The 23,977-nt window shown below is 42.1% G+C and overlaps 2 protein-coding genes across 2 annotated transcripts in view; one reads left to right on the top strand and one right to left on the bottom strand.

Moving 5' to 3' along the window:
- snd1 (staphylococcal nuclease and tudor domain containing 1) overlaps positions 1–23,977 on the top strand; it is a 179,761-nt gene that overhangs the window by 83,296 nt on the left and 72,488 nt on the right. The window lies entirely within an intron of this gene.
- On the bottom strand, positions 265–3,575 carry lrrc4.1 (leucine rich repeat containing 4.1). The gene has a single exon (XM_085386994.1). The coding sequence runs from the start codon at positions 3,570–3,572 to the stop codon at positions 714–716; it is 2,859 nt and encodes a 952-aa protein (XP_085243120.1). The 5' UTR covers positions 3,573–3,575; the 3' UTR covers positions 265–713.

Genomic DNA, 23,977 nt, shown 5'->3' with positions numbered 1-23,977 from the left:
CACACTTAGAGTTAAAGTATAGCTGCAGCATCTTACTGCAGTGTCTAAAGCATTTGGCTGATTGTTACAGTATACGCCAGGAAAAGAAGAGAAAGGGGGGGGGGGGGAAAAACATCTCTTTCTAATACTTTTTTTTTTTCTTCCAAAAATCCTTTTTATTGCATTTATAACATTTGGCACAGTACAAATTCTTGGTGCTTTTACAAGATAAACCTGTAAAGATCAACACTGACCTTTTTTTTTTTCTCCCCGGATTTTGTTAAAGAAAGTCTTCTCTGTATAAATATTCTTTTTTCTTATCACTGCATTCTCTGTAGCATGGTGTAAAAATCACACAGAATGCCCTCTGTTAAAACAAGACTACCCTCATTTTTCAAAGTCAAGACAGCATCTTAAACAACTCATTATTTTAAATAGAAGTTACAAGTTAGAAAATAGTTTCAATTTCTTTTTAATATACGTTTCTCTATCACCAACCCATGGTAATTTTAGTTCGTCCATATATATATATATATTTATTTATAAGCATGTACAACAAGAAATCATCAGTCTTTTAAGTTTTGCACTCTGTACAAAAGTATGTCCTGTCCTTTTTTCGTTGTGCATTCTATTGCATGATTTTAAATGAGGAAAGGACAAGGGGCGTGTGAAAGAGGGGTGAGTAGGAGCTAGGAAACTGGGAAAAGGGGTGAGATCCTTTTGGAGGGGCCTTTTTAAATCTGAGTCTCCTGTACCTTCTCCTTGTTGTGAGTTTTTACGACATAGGGCTCAGCCATTGCTGTGATGGCACTGGGCAAGGTTCGCGGCAAAGAGTTCCCAACATTGTTGTCTGTCCATTTAGCCCCATGGCCAGTCGGTTTATAGGTATTATATTTGGGCTTTAGAGTGCTGTAGTCCACCATATGAGAGCTGTAGTCCAGTTTATGTGGACTGTAATCCAGTTTAGGTCTCTGAGTTTGTGGACTGAAGTCAGACTTGAAGGCGCTGTAATCCACTTTGTGGGGGCTGAAGTCAGTCTTGAAGGCGCTGTAATCTGTTGCAGTTTTATGTGGGGTGTAGTGGTCCTTAGCTTTGTAGGTACTGTCTGTTTTAGATCTCTGGGCACTGTACTCTGTTTTGGATTTAGGCTGAGTGCTGTAGTCGGGTTTAAATGGGCTGTAATCAGGTTTAGGTCTTGGGTGTGTACCAAAATCAGGTTTGAATGGACTATATTCAGTTTTAGGTCTATGTTGTGTGTTGTAGTCTGATTTTAATGGGCTGTAGTCATGTTTAGGTTTCGGCTGAGTGCTATAGTCCCGTTTGAATGGACTGAAGTCACTCTTCTGCCTGGGATGAGTGCTATAATCTAGTTTGAATGGGCTGTAGTCTGATTTAGTTTTTGGATGAGTACCAAAGTCTGGCTTGAAAGGGCTGTATTCTGCTTTAGGTTTGTGGGTGCTATATTCTGGTCTAAATGGGCTGCAGTCAGGCTTTGGTCTGTGAAGGCTAAAATCCGGCGTAGATTTGTGTGTGTTGTAATCTGTGATGGTTTTGTGGCTGCTAAAGTCCATATTTGGCTTATATGTGGTATACTCAGCCTTTGGCTTGTGAAGTGTGAAATCAGGCTGGGGTTTGTATTCAGCCTTGGGTTTGTGAAAGCTGTAGTCAGTCTTGTGGCTGATAAAGTCCAACTTGTGTATGCTGTTATGGTCTCGGATTTCAGGCAATGTGAGAGCTGACTCTTGGGCTGCAGATGCTGGTGGTGGAAGGTCCTCCTCATCCACCTGAATAATCTCAACAGTGCGGGCAGCTGCCACAGTGCTCCTCTGCTGGTGGCGCTTTCTCAATTTGTAGAAGGCAATGAGCATGACAGCAGCCAATAGTGTCACTGCCACAAAGCAGCCTATTATAATCTTAGTAGTCTTCATCACTTCATCAAGGCTAGGCCCAGACTTGCCTGGTTTGTTAGTCGATTGAATTCCTGGCAACACAGATGGTTTAGCTGCCCCTGGTGGACTGTCGGTGTTTTGTAACAGTACAGTTGGGGTGGAGATGAAGACTGGTTGAAAGACAGAAGGAGAGGCAGTTGTAGTTGTTGTCCCTAGGCCTACTCCTCCCCCAGCAACACCAGCGCCTGCAGCAGCTGCAGTGGTTGTTGTAGTTTTAGGTTTGGGCATCTCAGTGGTTGGCCCCAAGACCTCCACGGTCACTGTGGTAAAGTAACTTAAGTTGGATGTATTAAGCTCAGCTGCACTCACATTGAGGTAGGCTGAGGCATTAGAGTTCCCAGCTGCATTGGAGACCATGCAGGTATAGGTGCCTGTGTCTACTGCAAGGACATTTGAGAAATTAAGGGTACCATCATTGAGGACTGATATTCTCGGGTGACTAGAGGCATGTGTCAGTATAGTGCCGTTGGGTAGGAGCCAGCGCACTGAAGACATTGGAGCTGTGCGGCATCGAAGCTCAGCCACTCGCCCTGCTGAGATGTTCAAGTCCCTTGGTGCATCAGCAATGAATGGTGCAGAACACTGGACTGCAGCACCCTCACCTCGGTCCACGTCCACCAGCTGTCGACCTCTCATGCTTGCAGGGGAGTGACAACGTCCACAGCAAGTTGAATTAGTAGGGATGTACTCCCTTAGCCAGCGTGCTAACCATACAGCCTCACAACCACAGTTCCAAGGGTTATGGTGGAGGTGGAGCTCCACCAGGTACCTGAGCGGGGAGAACAAATCATGTGGCACAGCGCTCAGATTGTTATGGGCAAGATTAAGCTCCACCAGTGAAGATAGGTCATCGAAAGCATTGCGCTCTATTACTGTGATTTGAGAGTTCATCACCCATAGCTTTTTCAATGAGCGCAGACCTTTGAAAGAGCCTGGTTTTATCATTGGAAAGAGATTTTCAGAAATCTCTAGCTCCTCGAGGCCTTTGAGGGGACTTAGGTTTGGCATATCACCCCTTATGTTGCACATTCCCAGGTTGAGGTACTTGAGATTTTGTAGGCCCTCAAAAGCTCCTTCTGAGATGTACTCCAGTTTCCTTAACTCTCCCAGGTCCAGTCGCATGAGTGAGGGTACCCGGTTGAAGGCATAGGAAGGAATACTTTCAATGGGGTTGTTCCTCAACCATAGTTCTCTTAGTTTGGATAGGTATTCAAAGGCCCCACTGGGCACCACCGTCAACCGGTTGTCAAACAGCTCCAGTGTGTTGAGGCTGGTGAGTCCATTAAACGCGCCCACCTCAATCTGCCGAATGGCATTTCGCCCAAGCTGGAGCACCTCAAGGTGGTGCAGATGGCGGAAGGAGTCAGCCTGCACCGCCTCAATGGCGTTTTCCATTAGATTGAGGTGTCGCGTGTTGGCAGGAATCCCAGGGGGGACACGGGTGAGGCCACGACGGGTGCAAACCACTTTCCCCTGCTGATTACTACAAGAACACTGCGGTGGACAGCCCTGGGGTCCTTGAGACACCGCCGCCCCCGCCAAGGCCAGGGAGGCGCTGCTCCACGCTTGCACCATCAGGAAGACTACACAGAGCAGGGCGGCTTTCCTGGCACGATGCACAGCTACCCGCCCCAGGAGACTCATGATGTGGCACGTTCATAATTCAGCATCATCTGGGGGGGAGGATGGGGATGTTTGGGGCTGGTGTTTTGGGGGTGTGGGTGCAAGGAAATTAGCTGTTTGGCTAGCAGTACTGTTTATGGGGCCAAAGTAATAAGGTTAAGGGAACTGATGTGGGCAAGGGGAGAGCAAGGGTTTAGGTGGTTGCTAAGGGGCAAGAGGACTTGACCTGTCCTCAGTTAAGGGGTGATTTTATTTCCATGAACTGTGCTCAGGGGCAGAAAGAAATGGGGTGGTGGAGAGGACTGGCTTTTCTGAAATATGTGTATGAGAAGAACATGATGGCAAATTAAGCAACCAAAAACCGTATTACAAGACAGAGGGGAGGGGAGGGTGTTACAAATTGATGCAGAGAGGGTTTGAAACACTAGACACCTACCTCAAGTTATTATTACAGGTCCTTGAACTGAGATATATAGCTTCCCTCCTTTTTGCAATCAGAAAGAGCTGATGTATTCGCATCAGATGTATTTATATCCAAGAGCAGCAAAGAAAACCTTTTATGTTTGCCCTGTCAAAACGGGCATCAGTGCCAAAGAGCTTAAACAAGATGAGCCCTTTTGTAAATCCATACATCCAAAGAGAAAGGTTCGAAGGCCCTTTTGTGAATGTTTTTCTTCCTTTACGTGCCGATTACCAAGAAAAAAAAAAAAGGAGGGGGGAAACGACTGTAGCTAGGAATCCAGTCAGGCTCCCAAAGCAGCAGTGCTCCCTTGCTCGCTCTTCGCTGTCGGCTCCTCTTCTCTTGCTTGTCCTTGGAATCCGACAGTTGATCCCCCCGTTAAACACCTTAGCCAGGTCTCCATAGTCCAGGCAACCACAGAGATGCACACGCACTATTGTTTTTTGTTTTGTGCAACAAAACCCAAGGCAGGAAACAACAAAAGGAGGGAGGGAGGTAGAAGAAATTACAATTACAGAAGGATAAAAAAAACAAAAAAAAATCCAGTCCTTTCCAGTGTTCTATGTTTTTTGTTTGTAGTGGAAAGGAGGGGTTAAAAAAACAGGAAAAAAAACAGTCCTCCTTATCTGTATTCCTCTTTTCACTTTTTAGTAGTCAATCAGTTGGTCGGTTGGTCAGTCTGACAGCCCTTCTCCCTCTCTTGCACTCTTTTCTTTGCTCCCCTTTTCAACGCAGTGTCATGTCCACTTGATTCTTCTTTATTTTATTTTTTCTCTCCTTTCCTCCTGGGGAGCTCTTGGCAGCAGTTGAAAAGGCTAGGCGACACACACAGCCTTCATTATCTTCTTTCTCCTCTTAACTAGCCACATGCTCCAGCCTCGGCAGCCGCGGTGGCGACAGCAGCAATTGCGAACGCACACACACCATCCCCACGAAGCATACAGCAGCAGTAGCGAGCACACACACAGCAGCAGCTGCAGCCTGCCTCCTGTGCACTTCCCAATAATCCGTCAGTTTCTTCAGAGGGGGAGTGGGGTGGGGGATGGAAGGGGGTGCTGGGAGGAGTGGGGGTATTGTAGCTGGGTTGATCGAGGTGGGTTAGAGGGAGGAGGGATGGCGCGCAGTTTCTCCTTCCTCTCTCTGGGTTGTTTCTTTTTTCTTCTTGTTTCCAGTTCTTTTCTTTCTTTTTTTTTCTCCCCCTCCTTTTCTTGTGGTGATCAGCACCCCCTCGCAAATGCAGCGTCCAACTGGGAGAGGAGCAAGGCAGAGAAGGCAAGCGCTGGGCAAGCGCGGCTTACAGGCGTGACGTTAACAGCAGCGTCGATGTGGAAAGGATCCGTTGTAGCAGCGAAAGAGAGAGCGTGCACCGTCTCTCTATCTCCCACTCTCTCTCTCTTTCTCTCACACACACCCTCTCTTGCTCTCCCTCACACCCTCTTTCTCTCCCTGCCTCCCTCACACTCTCTGCAGTGTCCTGAGGTATTTGGGTGAGCTCAAAGCACTCAGACCTTTTTAGAGATCTACCTCTTCAAAAACCAGTTTGCTCCTGCTGTCCTTCGCTCTCCTTTTTTTTTTTTTTTTTTTTTTTTAATGCTCATAGTCTCTTGTTCTGTGGCTTTCTGTGGCTTTTGTGGCTTAGGGGAATGGACAGGCTGTCCAAGCACAAGTCAGAGATGGACAGTGGCATCCCCACAGCAACCATATTTTAACCCCCTCGTACCCAGCAGTACTCCAAACATTCCAACGACTCTGGCAAAGCTTTCCAGTTTTGCTTTGGTGGTAAGGAAAGGCTGATGGGTCACCGCTTCTCTCACTTTCTGGTTTCCTCTCTTTTATCATGCTCTCTCTATCTTTTCTCAGCCCCCTCACTCTTTATCTTTGTTTTCCTTTCACTTGAGCTCTCTTTGCTCTCACTCTTTTTGCCTCGTCCTTTCGTGAAAAATAGAGGAACATGAATGGACTGCTGACGCATCCTGCTTAGAGCGGTGCTTGGGTTTGATGCAGTGTGTTATGTGCATTAACTCCCTCCACCCACTCCACCCTCACCCTCCTCACTATCTTTCCCACTTTGCTCACTCCTGATCTGTCATTGTGTCACTCTTCTGGCTGGCTATTTTTTTTTTTTACATGAAGCCTCTTAGAAGTTCAAGTTTACACAACTTTTTTGGTCACCAAATTCCATCTTTAGTTTTGTTTCACAGGTTGGAATGAAGTATAATCCCCATTTCTTGCTTCAGCTCCAGGAAATTAAAAGTTTACTTTGTTAAATCCATAATCAGATACTTTTACTCAACTCGGGACTGCAGTAGGACTTCAGAAGTGACTCTAAAATCAAAGAATTTCTTTAAAAGAATACTGGAAAATAAATACTGGAAAGTGAAGTACATTGTATATAATGGAGACTCTCCATCCTCTTCCACGTCATACGCCTCTGAAGGTAGTTAGAGCACTTTAAACAGGCAGGCCTTAACCCTCAATTTGAGCACAAACTGTCGCCCCGGAAAGCACACAGCCATAAAGGTCATGTTAAAAGAGGCACAATAGAGAAAACAAGACAAGCTTTACCTTCCTGATGGAAGTGGGAGAGGTAGAACAAATGAAGCAGACTGTCCTGTAACCCTCTACCTCAAATGATTTGCACCAGCCTCATGCCCATTAAACAAGGTAGCAGTGTGGGTAATTTATGCTTGGTAAAGCTAGCTGTGACACTGCTGCTAGGTGTGTGCATTCGTGTCCAAGGTAGAGAGTAAGCGTGTGAAAAAAGAGAGACAAAAAGAGGGAGGAGAGAAGGCACACGAGCTAGAAAAGGTCACACTGCCTGTAGCGCAGTACGTTATTCCCACTGGCACAGGAGTATAGAGCCAACTCCTATATTATACACACACAGACTTTCTCCTTGACTTCACTGCAGTTGAATATGAACAGGCTTCAATGAAGCACATGTAACAGCGAGGTGGCAGCCACAGGAGTATAGGGGAGATTTTCCAGTATTATGAAAGAAAAGCTATTTCGTCTCCTTTCCTCTGGGATTGCATAGCATCGCAGGCTTGCAGAGCATGATATCGCAGGTGTACTGCAGCTTCTTTAGTGCATTCTCCAAGCAACTGATAATGTGAGATAATGCACTTGCATTTAAACAAGCATGCTGGAGCAGTAAGCTGGACATGGAAGCTCGCAGATGTGATTTTTAGGTACAGAAGTTAAATTTACTACTGTGTGCATAACGGCACTCCTTTGTTTGTGTCGGGTGCTGCCTCTGCACTGTTCATAAGTGTGGTGTACCACTGTTTCATGAGCAAGTGACCCAGAATGGGTTCAGGTTGCGTTTAACCCACCCAGGACAGTACTTCTTGGACTAATGTCTAACCAAAATCATCCACTGACCCGTAGAGTGACCACCACTGCAAGGGCAGCTCTCGCCTCTTGGCCCTTATCTTGTCCATTTCTCTCTTAGCTGTCTTTTAAAAAAAAGTTCCTGCTCAATTTTTGTCTTTCCGTGGATATGCCGCTTTCTCAGTACTGATGGAGCCTGGGTCATGCCCTGCCAAATGCTGTAATGCTCCACTGACCAAAAGCGGGCAGCCTTTTGCGTTATAGTTTGATTCTGCCCCAGAATGGCCAAAACAGCCTGATAGCCGGCCCAGCTCTGCAATCACTGCAAGGTTTTCCCCAAGTCCCCCCCCGAAAAAACAATCTATATGTGTATTTTTCTCAAGCTGAATCGAGTTTAGTAGTATACTTGAATCTAAATCAGTTGTTTGGTGGTGCAAGCCAATGTTGAAATTGCAAAACTCTCTTTTTGCGGTTCAGATTATGCCAGGATATCCATGGTGGATAGTAGCTAACATCCAGGTCATATAGTGGTCTCATATGTTCACAGTTTAACATGCACTGACTTGACAAGATGGGTGTTGTCAGGCCTCACCTTCTGGACTTGCCGAACGATTACATTTTGATGAGCTGTCAGATACGTGGGACCTTCACGCTGTCATGCCAGGCCCAATCGCCTAGTGTGCGACCCCTGCCCTAACTGCTTCACACAAAGCTCTATGGAGCCAAGCGCTGCACCAGGCCAGGAGGGCACTGGTTGTAGTTTAGGGTGCTGCACGACCTACTTTGGTGCAGTTTGTCCGCCAGCATATTCAAGGGGTATATGTAATCAGTACAGAACCCATCCCCTGGGGTTAGTGCTAGCAAATCTGGGCTACGGCCAGTCACATGTAGGTCGGCAGCCTGTCTGTTAGCGTGCGTGCGTGCGTGCGTGCGTGCGTGCGTGCGTGCGTGCGTGTGTGTGTGTGTGTGTGTGTGTGTGTGTGTGTCAACCCTGTTTGGATGAATGACCTGCAGTATGGTGTAGCAACAATCACAATGGGATTAAAGGTTGATTGATAGATCTAATGACAATAGCATTGCCTGTGTCATTGCTGGGATCAACAATTCACAGCCCTTTGTAATCCACATATGTTTTTCTGTCAGCACGTGTAAGTCAGAAAACATTTCTCAAGGAGACAAGGGGCACACTGTTTTTACAATTTGCTTTGTGCTTGAGAGCTATTATAAATTTTATTCATTTATTTCTCTGTGTTTATGAATGGGCATGTCCTCTGAGTATTGAGTAATGTCCCAGTGATCTATATCATAGTAGTGACCACCCTAACATAGTATTAGTTTTAAGTCAGTTTATTCTAGGCCATCATCCTGTACCTTAGTATGTGCTCATAAGGACACCCTAAACTCTGTGATGCTGACCTTGAGATAAAGGCCCTATTATTGGGCAGTTTGTTTTCCATTTTCATTTTAATTTCTAGGAATTAATTCTGCTAGAGATTACGTGCAATACACTTGCACACTCTCTCTCTCACACACACACACGCACACACACATGCAGTGCTATCAGTGTCCCAGTGAAGGCTTAAACTGCTTGGTGGGGATTTTTTTTTTCTTTTCAGTTTATTGGTTTTCTCATCACAAAGAGACACACACAAATCACATGCCAGCGTATCAAGAGATTATAATAGGCAGTAGGGTTTATTAGTGGCTTCCTCTTCCATCTGTTCAGGTCGTTGTTTCATCGCAGTACCTGATCTGTCTTGCTAATTTGCTTTCACTGACCTTGTGTGGCCTCCAGTCAATACAGCATAGGAATATTGATCACCTTGTGCTGTATCCCACATATTAACACTGTTGCATTTTCATGGAATATGGTTTGGTGGCATATTTCTTTGAAACGGTTTAAGCAGGCAGGGAACTTAATCAAGCAAAGAAAAGTGGTTGAACATTTTTTTCTTAGTAACCATTTTGCTTTTACTTTAAGACATTAGACTTTTACTGTTTTTGACTTTTCTGGCTACTTTTAATCACTCTTTTCTTTCTACCTGTCCTGCTTCTCATTTTCTTTGTTACTTTTAACACTGCTTTTGTTCTTTTTATGTTTCCTGGAAGTCTTATTTCTCCCTGTTTTGCTTTTGCTCTCACTCTCCTACTCTAAATGAATACAGTTTACAGTGTTTTTCACGACTGGTATTTGCAGGCTTGTCTCACATTAATTGTGTTTGCTCATTCATTTTATGCTCTATATGTGTCTGTGACATTGTGGGTGCTCTCTCAAGCGAGGGCAATATCAGGTCATAGCAACTGAAGGCACAGAGTAAAAGATGGGCTTTTTTATGATCCAGTGTTTTTCAGCATTTGAGCTTTGCTAGCAGCCATTGTCTCCAGACTAATGGGCTTCATTATGGTTAGCTGTGTTCGTACTGGCTGCCAGAGCAGGGATTAGCCCTAGTGCTGTGATAGCTGGAAGCAGAAGAGAAGATATTGTTAGGTTAGCACTGGTAACCCAATCAGCGTGAGCCAAGATAGCTATAGGATAGATAGCAGGAGATGCTTCATGCACATTTGGATACGACTGTTGAACCTTTTTAATTTTGATTTTTCATTTCATTTTACCGGTTAAAGCCATATTCACTCAGAATAGAATTTTTAATTAAGTGCTAATTATAAATACTGATATTCCATATTAAACTTGTCTTAGTATAATGTGCCAAGCATGAGCTAAAATGCCCTTGGTTCCCCATGTTTTCCTCACCATATGCTAATGCCCTCCATGACCCGCCTTGGCCACGTCATTAGTCAGCTGGCCCCATTAGGATTCATAGAGCATCCCTGTATGCGCGTTCATCACAGTGTTGCCTTGCCAACTGCCAGGTGAAAGAAATTGATTTCTCTGAGCAATGTGAAGGTAAAAAACATACTAATTCACCACAGAGAGATGAGCTTAATATCCTATAATATTTTACTTCTAAAGACCCTGAGATCCACCTCCCTCTCCTCCATTACTTAGGTCAAAACAGAAACAGTGTTGTAAGATGTTATTGTGAAACATTACATTCTCCTATTTTGGATTTTGAATTAGTTGTTGTTCATTAAATTGTTTTGGTTTTAAAATCAAATTAGAGCTATACCAGGAATTATGCACTGTATTTATAGCATATAACATACTGAAAATAGTTTGCCTTTAAATGCACATATCTCTCTATATGATCGAAATAAATCCATTACTAACATGTAATGTGGTCATGAACGACTATGCCATCATCTGAGTCATACTTTATTAAAATTTCATCTCCAATTACAAAGTAGCTGCATTTGTTTTCTGCGGTGCCCCTCTTCTTAAAATCATAGTAGCTGCTGCTGTCTTTGATGTTGATCTACGACAGGGGTAATCACAAGGATCTGTGTAGCGCTCTAAGGGAGAATTACAGGCAGTTTATGTTCACCATTGTCATCATAGTGCACAGCATCATGCCCCAAAATAAACTCGCCACTGCCGCCTTGTCGTTTTTCTGCCAATTTTTGGAATCTTACGTGTGCAGTGTAGCTGGCGGGGTCAGGGTGGAGGCACACGTGTGCAAACAGGTCAGTCTCTGTAGGCGTCTTCATGATACATCAATGCCAGAAGCACAGGTAGCCCTTCATGGTGCAGAGGGAATTTTGATGCAAGACTCGGGTAAGATCAGTTGTGCAGAAAACTTGGGAAAAACTTCCACGGTCACTCTTTTCGACTTCCTGCTTCAGTGGTGAAGCAGTGGTTTTTCTGAGCAGGAGGAACAGCACGTATTGTTTGCAAGGCGGCTGCAGTGTGCTTCAAGCGGATGATGTGGACACGGTGCCATGATGACCATAACAATTGCTTTTATTCCTACTAAAGTCTGTTACAGTACAGACCGAGTGATGGCAAAAAAACAAACAAGTTTTCATTTATCCAGCAGATAAAAGGTGTCCATGTTGAGGCCAGTATTCCTTTTTCCCCCAATGGTTTTCTAGTTCTGTGTTTGTGTTTACAAACCTTTTCATTTTGCCCCACACCAGATATCTTGGTGCAGACTACACATGATATTAAAGGCTGCTTTTCAGTGGCTTTCCAGCGATGGAAAGCAGATGATAGGTAGGTAGGGAGTAAACACAGTCTGTTTCTAATATGCATCCAATTTGGATTTCATTACCGATAGTTGCCATTCTACTTTATCTGTGTTCAAATGAACCCTGATCTGCCATGTGAACATAATGAGAATCACACACTTTATATATTTAAGTATACTTTAAGGAGCTCTGAGGTCATTGTTGTGAGGGAGTCATTTTACTTGTAGAAAAGAAAAGTGGTATGTTAGAATGAGTGTGTGTACAGGAGATGATTTTTGTGTGTTGTCTTGAATGTTGACAACTCGCCACCAAGCCAAGTATTTTTCCCGTGGAGCATTCTGTCTCTCTGCCCTCTTTTTTTTTTTTTTTTTTTTTCTTTGCATTTTTTTCCTCTTGGTACGGAGGATTTGAGAAGCCTAGCTAAGTGTGTCTAATCTATGAGTGCATCCAGCACAGCATCAAATGCTTGGTGTACCTGCGGCATCCAACAATGCAATACTTAAGCAGCTGTTTGCCCAAGCAGGTTGGAGACAATGCTGGATGGGAAGGGCTGAAAATTGAGAAAGGGACACCTGAGTGGACGTTAACATTATTGCTAAATGAGCGTGGAAGCATTAGAGAGAAAAAGTAATGAGAGGAAAAGCAAATATTTGGGATGAAAGAAAGAACGCTGGGGGAAAAAATGGAAAGGAATACTGTTTCAAGGAAAAACCACATCCAGCTCATACACACTGTACAAATGGACTTGGTCCCATCTAAACTCCCGTTCCCGTGGCATTGCTTAAATTTGTTTTCTTTAGCAATGCAATCAGGGACTTCCCCCAAAGGTAAGCTGGGGTGGTGGTAGTGGTGGTGGTGGTGAGGGGTCTTGGCTATGAAAATAGGGAGGGAGGAAGCATCAGGCAGCACTTTCTAAACTGAAGTCAATAACACAACAGTCAGTTCTGTCAGAACCAGGTCCTCCCACACAGTCCACTTACAGCCAGTAAGAAGAGCTGAGGTTAGGGTGCCAATTTGAGTGCTTGAAATTACCACAACCCATGGCAACATGTGTTTATATAGGTAAAAGCAAGTGAGGAAATGTTGGTGTGCACGTCAGAAATTTGATGTCCAAGAAAACAAAATCTCAATCTCCCACTCAGGTTTGACATTTTTTCAACAGTACTTGAATCTTAAGTAGCGTTGTGGTCTTGAGTAAGAAGAAAATCTGCAGAACTTGGAAACATTGGGATAAATTAACAAGCTCAACCAAATGCTCAAGCCTTCTACACGCAAGTGATTTCACTCTACATCTGGCCCTCGTACGAAATCTTGCTAATGCAGCCATATTTGAGACACATGCACACACAGCTTTATTTTGCCTTTAATCCCTTTTCACATGTTAGCACTTCTACATAGCTTTAGGGGATTAAAACGGGTATGGCTAGCTTTCCCTTAGCATGTGTAGGAAAGCGAAATGGGTGACTGGTAAATGGTAGACATCTGGCTGACATGACGTGCCAGTGTGTCGATGCAAGTGTGCTAAGCTTACATGCTTATGAATCTGATGACGGCTACGTAATGTTACTGACATATTTGCACAGCATGGAACGAGCACGATTTGTTTGGGAGCTAGCACTTTTTGTTCACTTTTGCTGAGCAGAACGCTAAAAAAGAGTCGGTTAACAGCAGTTTTAATACCCTGTGTTCCCAGTAGTGTGCTGAAGTGCATATGCGTGTTTTGCAGGCCAATTTTCAGTTTCTGGTATGTCAGAATTTTAAGTGCATGCATATAAATACTGCTTGTTTGAGGGTTATTTTATTTTATTTCATCCTTGTGTGACAGAATGTGTTGTTAGCTAAAGGTTATCCGTGTGGTGGATTCTGTCTCAAACACAATCACATACAGTGATGCAATGAGATGTTTAAATTTCGCATGATAGCGGGGGAATAGGCTTACTGAAGAGTGAGGCTTTTCTTTAACCATGGGGATTTTGACTTTTTAAGCATGCTGAGAATTGCCTTTGGATGTTACCATTGCACATGTAAAGCTGTCATGCTTACTATGTCATACTAGCGTGCATACCATTATCTCGTGCTTTTGTCTCTTGTAGTTCTTGGAGGGTTTGGTTTGTTTTTGCTCTTTTTAAACATCCAGATATATTATAGATCCACGTTGTACACGGGCCACTGCCTACTAGTCCCCCTACCAGGTTGCATTCTGTCTGCTCTGTCAGGCCTTTGAATGATAGCATCAGTCTAGGTCACTCACACCCTGGTTGTGTTTATTGGTGGGTGGCCCTGTTATTCTCTCTCTCTCTCTCTCTCCCCCCCCCCCCCCCCCTCCCCACCACACACACACACACACACACACACACACACACACACACACACACACACACACACACACTACACTAACATAGAGACCTGGTTTGACACATGGATGAACAGTGGTAATTTCCCAAGGTGGACATTGATTTAACTTTCATTTTCTCGTCTCTCTTTGTTTGGCATCTCGCTGAAAGTTATCATTTTGAATTGAAAAATTTACCTCATTCCAAGCAGGCCTTTTTCTATTATTTTAATTTACTGTATAATATGAAAGATCTGAATTTCATATAGTGATAAGGGCAAAAAAAAATTGTAGTGATTAGAAATGCTACAGGGGTTCTCAGTAAGTTTCTGCTTTTGAGATGCGTAATGTCATTATCACAGTCCATAAAGGAACACGTGCACATGCCACTGACCTCTCTTACATCTAACTGGCTATAAAATGTTAACTCAGATGTATGTATGTAAGTTTTAAATGAGGGGCCTGCAGATGTTTTTTTGTTTTTTTTCCACACATGGCTTTGCTGACACTCGAACTGCTCTAGTTTCCTGACACTTTTCTGCCATCCATTAGTTTGTTGCTCAGCTTTACTCAGGAATAAATTACTGAGTAAATAAAATGAATAAAGCCACTAAGATGCCGAAGTTCTAATTTTCTTAGGAGAAAATATTTGATCTCACCACTTTTGTTCCCCCCATCAATTAAAAATAACATAAACCAAATGCCTATGTACATGGGGTCTTCTTAAAATGTAGCTCAACCAGTAAGTCTGGGAAGCATGAGTGTTGACCTGGCCACAAAATTGCCTAAATAGCTTGTGATCAGTGTTGGGGAGTAACCGAATACATGGACTGGCGTTACGTATTTAAAATACGAAATATGAGTAACTGTATTCTGTTACAGTTACTGTTTAAAAAGGTGGTATTCAGAATACAGTTACTTTGTTGAAATAAATGGATTACACGGCGGTCTTTTCCTGTTTCATATGTTAGGCTATGCCCTCTCTATTTTTGGTAACACGCCGGTGGAAACCCAAACAAAACACGCATTAAGAGGCTCTAATGCCTGGGTCTCAATCTCACAGCCCATGTCAAGAGCAAGCATGTAAATATAATAATAACCACTGCAGCCAAAAAGAGTGCCTGATGAGTCCAGTTGTAAGTAAGCTATTAAGACTCGATTGTATACTATGTTCGTGTTTTCCTCCGAAACAATAAGTTCGGTTGGAGCAGCCTTTCAACGCCTCTCTCTCTCTCGCTAGCAAAGTTGACCCAGACAACAAAGTAAAGCTAGTTTTTGGCTACGAGCCTGACCCGAGTTATCAGCCAGAGGTCCCTTTACTACAGTTCGGAGCTGCGGACCTGTTTTATATATGCGCGAGAAAAGTGCAGCCTTACCTAATGTCCACCCCACTGTTACTCATATTATAGTAAGATTTAAAAATCTAGTTGGTATTGGTATGGCAAGTAACCTTCAGTAATAGTAATAAATTACACAGCAAGAGTACATTCATGTAGTTGTAAAAAGCATGATAATATATTAAGTAATCCGAAGTATTCAGAATACGTTACTCTCATTGAGTAATGTAACGGAATATGTTACAAAATACATTTTGAGGTATGTATTCTGTAATCTGGAGTGAAATACATTTTAAAAGTAACCATCCCAACACTGCTTGTGACTCTGACACTGTGGAATGGTAGTTTGGTGTCTGCTTTTGCCTGTGGCCGCATTGTTGAAATTGAATTTGAAGAGTGTGTGCACTACTGTCTGTTTTGAATCAAGTGTTATCCATCCTGTTTGGAAGCATAATTGTAATATCACACACCTGGTGGTGTTAAAAGCACTTCTGCTGGAAATGGTACCTTGTAAGCCAAGTGTTTCAAAGTGCATAATTGTGTGCTGTTCGTATTGTTTTCTGCAGAGTTTAATAGATTTTTACTATAAATAATGGATTTTTTTTTTTTTTTAAACATACAGTTGCAGTCAGAAGTTTACATACACTTATCATGGACATGGATGTGATGGTAATTTTCAGCTTTTAATCACTTCTTTGAACTGTTGTTCTTCCAGGGTGAAATGACAGTACAGCATACATTTTTATGGAATTACAATAATAATAATAATTTTTTACACTATTATTTTTCTGATACCTAACAGCTGTATATTAAACTGAACTATGTGCAGTCCATAAACTCATGCTATATATTACTAATAAGGCAAGGCAAGGCAAGTTTATTTGTATAGCACAATTCAACAACAAGGTGATTCAAAGTGCTTTACAGAGACATTAGAAACAAGAACAAATAAAAAGCATGATTTAAAATTGATTAATAATTAATAATAGTAATATTACTGATACTCTGGTATATACTTTAAGTCAAACCAGCTAGGGCCTGGCCATATTATACCGTTCACGGTAATACCGATATAATGTAAGGCAATGATAAAAAAAAAAAAAAGAAATATCGCGAAAGAATATGGAATAGGGGAGACCGGGGATAGTTGTAACATTTTTGACATTTCTGTCTGTAAATTGAAGCTCTTTTAAGGTAGTGGATTCAAAGTGTAATGCAAAGTATTTACATGTCTCTGCTATTAAATGGTGCAGCTATTTTCTCTGCAACACAATTACCCATTGCATGGTATGGTCTCAAACACAAAGAGTGAAATGTTACAATTAACCCCATAGTCTGGGTTAGTTGTAACATATCCTGGGGTGAAATGTAACACAATGAAATAAGGGTACTAACAAAACATTAACATGTAATCTTTGTTTATTCAACACATGAATGCACTTACATCCATTTATGTAGCTCTGTGTGTGTGTGTGACAGAATGCAGAAATCTAGCTTTTGAACATATTCCATATATACATATTATGGAATTTTCTGCAACTGAATATTTCATTAATTTTGGTTGGTCTTCCTTGAGTTTGGCCTCATTGGCTCAGTGGGCATTATAACCTACAACTCTTGCACCAATTTTGAACATAACAATGAAGCTGAAAAAATGTAGTTGTTCACCAGCATCGCAATTCCATTACTTTTTATCATGGCTTACCTTGGTGTGGTTTGCAGAGTGCTTCAGAAAGATGAGGAAATCTGTTTCTTGCACCCATCCTGATTTATTTCCATTACCAGTACTTCCTACTGGTCCATCTCTGACACAGAGGTCTGCATAATGTATGTGTGGGAACACAAACAGTGGAGGAATTGTCTTGCCAATGGCATTAACCGCATATACAAATGCGACCAGTGAACCTCTCTCTGCTGATGTCGTTGCCCCAACTTGTTTAATAGAAGTTAAAGTAATAGTGTGGTACGTTTTAACATCTGCGTTATTGTTACAACTGACCCAGACTCCTATAGCCATGAACTAGCTAACATTACAGCCAATGGCTAAAACATTAGCACTAAAGACCTACACAGAATATATCCCCATAGACATACAAATAACATAATTTAAGTTTGATGAGTTTAGCTGCAAAGCAGATAATGCTATTACAAATTGAAATAAAGTAGAAAAACTTACTTTTTGGCATACAAATTACTTTTTTTTTCATGTTAAATTGTCTGTGTTTGACAAAATGTGCTGATTTTTCACATGTGATAGCAGAACTGAGTTGGGCATGCACAGGATGAGTCACATCATTTGAAACTTAGCCCTGATTGGGCTATCCCCGGTCTCCCCTATAGCAGTTTAAAAAAAAAAAAAAAATGAGGAAAGTGATGATTGGACAAAAGTCACAGCAATAAAATGATGTCAGCCTGAAACTTACCTTAAATATTAAGAATCGCCCGGAGAAGCTAAATTGTCTTTCTGTGGATATAGTTGCTATAGTTGCATAGTTCCCTATGCAGTGTGTTCGGGAGTGCAGGCGGTAAGCAGTTGTAACGGGTTCAAACTCAAATTGGCGATTTAAAAAAAAAAAAAAAAAAAAAGCACTGTTGTCCAAGAATTTGTGCTTTTCCAAGTATGGCCCAAATATTTACTATATGTGCTAACTCAATATGAGCAAAGTTACTAGCATGAGATAACCTAACCTTCCATTTAGCTGATCTGTCTTTGAGTACTGTGTACCTAAAGGTGGAACTGCTAATGAAGTCCAGGTGCAAGGGTGGCTCTTATCTCATTTATTTGACACACGCTGATTAGATAAACTCCTGTGTGCAGGGTACTAGTCAGACTGGTCAAACCGCACAGCTGAAGATGGAAAATTGAGAACAAATTATATTTGCCAATGAATCATCGTTTGCAGGCCAGCAGCAGACTAACTGCATGGCTCATAAGTAAGCATGACTTGATTCAATCTGTCCTACCCCCTCCATCTTGCGCTCACACACAATCACACACCAACACCCACCTCAATTCCCTATCTAATTTGTTTGATCGTCACTTGCCATTTATGTGATTGAATATGCGACGAGCTTGAATTGGATTGGCAAAACTGACGGATGATTATGCAATGATTTGTCTCAAGAGGTGCTCTCTTTTATGCGGCTGAATGGCGTCATATCATTTCCGATTTTATATATGTGATCTCTGGCTACCTGTTTCCACGAAAGATTCATTTTAACTGGCTTTAATGTGATCTCTAATAGTTGCCACACTGCAGTCTTGTGTATAATTTTCCACTTAAACCTGACTGTGCTTTTATGGCAGCCGTTTAGAAATGACATGTGAATCTAGAATAAACGTGTTCAGAGCAGGAACGTCTTCCTTCTGCCCAACTCCTGGTGGCCTCCAACCTGTAATGTCGACTCTTTAATGCAACACTAGTCTATAGCAAACAGGAGTACCTCTTCAGCAGCTCATCGCTACCACTCTTCTCGCACTCAAACTTCAACCTCTGCCTAACAACGCTCCAACCAGCCCCGCAACTAGGCACTGCCTCTCCATTTGACAAGCACACAGAAATTGACAAAAAGCCATGTTGAAAAATCCTCTGTCGGCACTTTTCCTCCCCTTTTTCTCACTCTCGTTCTTATACTCTGTCAGCACAAGCATGGTCTGGGAGGACAGAAATGGCTTTTTGAGTGACACAGGCTGGCTATGCCATTTGCCTTGTCAACTAGTGAAAGAGGATAGAAAAAGAGGTAGAGACAAATGATGATGGCCTGGCCGTGATTGCCCCGTGCCCCATCTCTCTGTCACTTGCCATCTCTTCCCCCCTGAGGTCATTGAGCCATAATAACGTCGCCACTATGCCGGTAGGTGTAGAAGTGTTTGTCTCAGTGCCTTGGAAGGTTTTTTTTGTTGTTGTTGTTGGGTTTTTTCCCCCTCCCTTCTTCACTCGCAATATAACTTTGTATTAAAGATTTTTTGTCGGTACGCTGAACACTTTTTCAGTTATTACTTGGAAATTATATCTCTCTTGAAGTGAGAGGAAATTCAAGTAGGTACTTTGGGCCAGTCATAAATAATGAACCAAACCGCCTCACAATTTCTTTCTGTTGATCACCATGTCTAAGTGTTGCCTGGTCTCGTGGGGATGTTGCTATTGCTGTCAGTCTGCACTCTTTTTCTGTCTTCCATCTAGCCTCCGTTCATCTGTTCTTTAAGGCTGTCGTCGTCTACAACTGGCAGTGCTTTAAGATGTCCAGTAACACCACTGTTTTCCTGACAGATCACTATCATTGCACTCTGTTGCAGTTGGGTCACTGCAGCCACAGAATCATAAATATTTAAAATTCCATTATGAAATCTTAAATTGATTCATAAAGCTGCTGCAAGTGGAGTGAAGAAACAGCTGCTCGTGTGATGGATATTACTGCAGAGTATCACTGTAGAGATGTTTCATAAGTCATTGTCTTTTACTTTTACATGTATGTCATCGCCCATAGTGATAAGCCGCATTGGGTGGAAATAGTAAATGGGATTGATTGAGTGTTGTTAATGAGTCATCTACCCCATAGAGTACATCACGCTTATAAATCGAGCCAGTGCTGAGGCTTTTTCTTTTATGGTGGGGGGTAGGGGGGTTCTTCCCCCATGAGAATGTATCCACTGTTAACTACACTGGGGAGAAAAAAACATAGTTTTGTAATGTAGTGGAGGAAAGAGTGTTTTTTTTTTTTTTTTTTTTTCATTGTAAAGCGAGCAGCTTTACAATTGTGTGTTTGAAAGCTGAAAAAAAAAGAAAAACCTCCATGTGATTAAATTACAGTTGCATTAAATCATTTTCATGATTAGAGCCGTTACCTGCAGTTTATATTATACAATGAGCTGCACTGGTCAGCTGAACAATATGAGCTACCACTTTAGCGTTTACCTTTTATTCTCCTTGTTATTGTTATAGGTTTTTTTGAACCTCCTATATTTCTTTGTTGCTATACTGTTCATTGCTCATTGATTGCAGAATAGTGGCTTTACTTCATTGGTTATGCAGTCAAAGGTGTACGTGTGAATGGATCTGGAAAAACCACGCTGTCATTTTCTGAGGTAATGTGGCTTAATGTGGTCTCCAATCATTTTGACCACCCCTGAATGTGCTCAATGCGGCTTGACTGCTCCCGCCAAGCTTTTCACTGCTTTAGGCAGCGACTTGAAGATTTGAACTGCTGTGGGTTTCCTGTACCCTTGGGTCTTGACAAGCTGAGCATCTCAACACACAGCACAGTGTAGCTCTGGGAACTAAGTGAAAAATGCTTAAAAACAAAAGGACAATATCCAGTGTTGGCAGAGAGGCTCTTTTTTTTTTGTAAAACCCCTTTGTATCTATTCACAGCTATGGTAGCTACATCATGGTGTTATATTGACAGAAAAGAAAATTGTTGTAAACTAATGATTTTCACAGATGTGTGTGTGTGTGTGTGTGTGTGTGTGTGCTTTTAACAACCATTCAATAACTTAGAGCTCAGTTCAATTTGTTTCCCCACCTGTACCCTCACGACACCCAGTTAAGGGGAATTATATGATATTAGCAATTTTACAAATGTAGCTCAATATTCATCGACCCGAATGCCATGTCCCCCCTTCCTTAAAAATGAGATGGATTGTAGTTATTGCTGTTATTGATTTTAATAACCAGGCTGTTAGGGCCAGTGTGGAGCTTTGCTCTTTCTCAGCTATGTCTTGTGCTATGCAAGGACTGTGCTGTTCTTTCATCTGGATAACAAATAATCTATAAACTAATTTAGCTACAGGTTTAGCATGATTAGTTTTCCTGACCCTTGCAGTGTTACCTTTTTATCTTCAAGCCCTCTTTGAAGCTGTCGCTTTTATCATATATACTTTGTTAACCCTTTTTCCCCGTTACACACAATTCAAAAAAGCAACCCTTCCATTCAAAAATGTAATGAATTTCATAGCAAAATGGTTTTTTTTTGTTATAAGTAATGCAATATTCATTTGTAACTGTTTCAGATTGTGGATTTTGAAAGATTTGTTTGTTACTCAAGGGATCAACCATCCTGACAACATTACTGAGCTATCAGACCAGATTTGGCAACATACACTGATGCTGCACCTTCTTGGGTCATCATTACTCTGGCAAAGGTTTTATGCTGCACAGTATTGCTGACCCTTTGATTGTATTGGGGCCACGGGTTCTGTGATTTGTAACTGTTGCACATGTATTGGCTTTGAGGTGAAATCAAAGAAAAACCATCACAAAGATCAACGAGCATCATGAAGGCCTGCAGGTTCCAACCAGGCTGCATTTCAATTTCATGCAGTTTACTACAACCTTTTCATGAATCTGATTAATGTTACAAAAGGCACTATTCGGTCTTAGATTCACTAAATTCAATGGTAAGATCTACTACTTGTTGAAGGGCTCTTTATGGCAAAGTAGCTGCCACCATGATAGAGTGATTCAAGTCATTCTTTGGTTTCTCATGTGAAGTCGCTGGCAAAAAGATGGATTTGTTTTTGATAATACTTCAGTTAAAATGCTATGTGTAGTCAGCAATACACAGTATGATAGTCTACAGTAGATTGTTTTGGAGGACAGCAGCAGATTCTGCCCTGATCGATTCCTTGTTGACCTTTGATTTCTTTCTCTCAGTCTTTACTCTGACACGTTTTCTATGAACTCTTAGTTTTTCAAAGCCGTTCTCTAAAAAGAAAAGCTGTTCTTCTTATAATTAACTTTGTCAGTGCAGCCAGTCACTTAGACTGTGAACAGAACTCTGGCTTTAATCCTTTTCTCCCCACTTTTTTTTCCCCTTTCGAGATGCACGATAGACAGAACCATCTGCATTTAAACTGGGGTATAGTAGACAAAACAAAGACAATAATGCGGTCTGTATGCATTGTTTGTGAAATTCATGCAAAGGCAGAATTGCTCTGACCCTTTGGGGCATTGACATTGGACCTCTGGGAGCATCCTGTATTGTTGGGTGCCAAGACATTAACAGTTTGCTCTGGTGACGTCCACTGTGGGTTAGGCTTGTTCTAGCATATCCTACGTATGCTCAGTTGGATTGGGATCTGGGGATTGTAGAGGGTAGATGTTTCTGAGCAGTTCTTGGTGTATGATGGGGCACGTTGTCCATCTGGGGGAGGCTGACACTGCCTGTGTTTGGAGAAGTGTGGAACATGTTAAAGTTAGATCCACATTAAAGTTGGATCAAGGTTTACATTGATTACATTTTCAATGTTTAACATGTTATCTGTCAGTGGTTTTTATATTGTGGCTAATCAAATCATTTCCTACCACTTATTCGTATCTAGGTGGTAGGGGGCAGGAGTCTAAGTTGAGATGCCTCCAGCTCTTCAGGGGAAAGTGAGGCAAGCTGAGAGATATAATCTCTTCAACATACCCTGGGTCTGCTCCTTCTTCTCTTCTCAGTTGGCTGTATCTACTATATTTCCACGAGGCTTTATAGTTACAATCCAGAATCACCTTATTAAATGACTACTTATGAAATAGGTTAAAACTGTGTTCTTGTTTTTCTCCATTTTCAACAAATACCACATGATGTGAAGAGAGTTGATCTGTGCTTGAAAGGCAAGTGATGCCAGGGCCTAATAACAGACTCATTAAAAAATAACATGTAAGACTTCTATGTTATCGTTTCTCCCATCTTTTTTACTTGAATAGTATTAGTATCACGTGGCTTACTATTCCCATGTTTCTGTTTCTCCTATTCAACTCTTTCCACCAGCTTTCCTTCATTCACGTCTATCATTAGAGTAGTGATGCATGGGAAATGTCAGTTATCTATTGATGAAAGGAAAACTCTTTAATTGGCATCAGGCAGGTTTTAATGATGGGGATCATGCTTGCTTGCTTGACTGTTAATGGCTCTGGCCATTTGAAAAACTGTTTGACTTTTCCCCAACCTCCTCACCGATAGACAGCAGCCTGCCACTGACAGTGATGCATGGGACCCCCTGAGTCACATTGATCACCCTTGGGAGAGTCAATACACTCACAAAGACGCACACAAACACATTCCTGTCCAGCTGGTATGTTATAGCTCGATGCAAGCAACACCAGCCGTTGCAGAAATAGGTCACAACTCCCAAAGAACAAATGTTAACCTTTATTTCTACAGGATGCTGAGTTTGTACATTGACATTGTAAAGCAGCATAAAGCCCTTTTCAGACATGTACCTCACTTGTCTGTTAAAATGACAGCATTCTTCTACGGTAATGACTTCACGGTTTAATTCAGATATACGCAGTAGATGAGGAAGAGAGCCATGCAAAAATATGCATTTTTCTCATACTTGCCTCTCTGTGAACCCTGTCTTCACAGTCCCAGTTCGGCCGAATGATAAAATCTCTGTCCAAGTCAGCCAAAAGGCTGCAAAGGTCCTCTGAAGTCTGCTGATGCCTGGCCTTTTTTCTTAGTCTTTTCTTTCACCGGGGAGTCGTAATCGTGTCCTTTTATGCTTCAGAATCTGGCATCACAAGTTCACCCGCTTCTCCTTAGATTTGAAAGAAATTGACTGTTTGCTTCAGGAACAGGATGTCAGGCCAGGGTGAAGCACTCAAATCTGAAAGACCGGAGCGTACGCTAGTTGATTTCCTGTAGTGCCAGTAAAAGATTTGTTTTCCTCAAAGCAGCTATGTCTATAACTGTAGATGCTGGGCATGTAAGGAAGTAGAGTGAGTGAGTCCCCAAAGTCCTTCTGGCACCAAATTGTTTAGACAGCCAGATTGAGACTCACTCGAGCTCTGCAGTGAGCACTCTGGACAGCAATATCCTGCCAGGGTGAAGCCAATCCTCACCATACAGCAAATTGACTGTTTCTTTCTTTCTTTTAACATTTCCACCTATT

This window comes from Rhamphochromis longiceps, linkage group LG17 (assembly GCF_057381845.1).
Source record: "Rhamphochromis longiceps isolate RC_006_pf linkage group LG17, R_longiceps_female_GT1.1, whole genome shotgun sequence".
NCBI classification, from domain to species: Eukaryota; Metazoa; Chordata; class Actinopteri; order Cichliformes; family Cichlidae; genus Rhamphochromis; species Rhamphochromis longiceps.
Note: the sequence above shows the minus strand (reverse complement) of the source record. Positions and strands in the feature narration are given on the sequence as shown.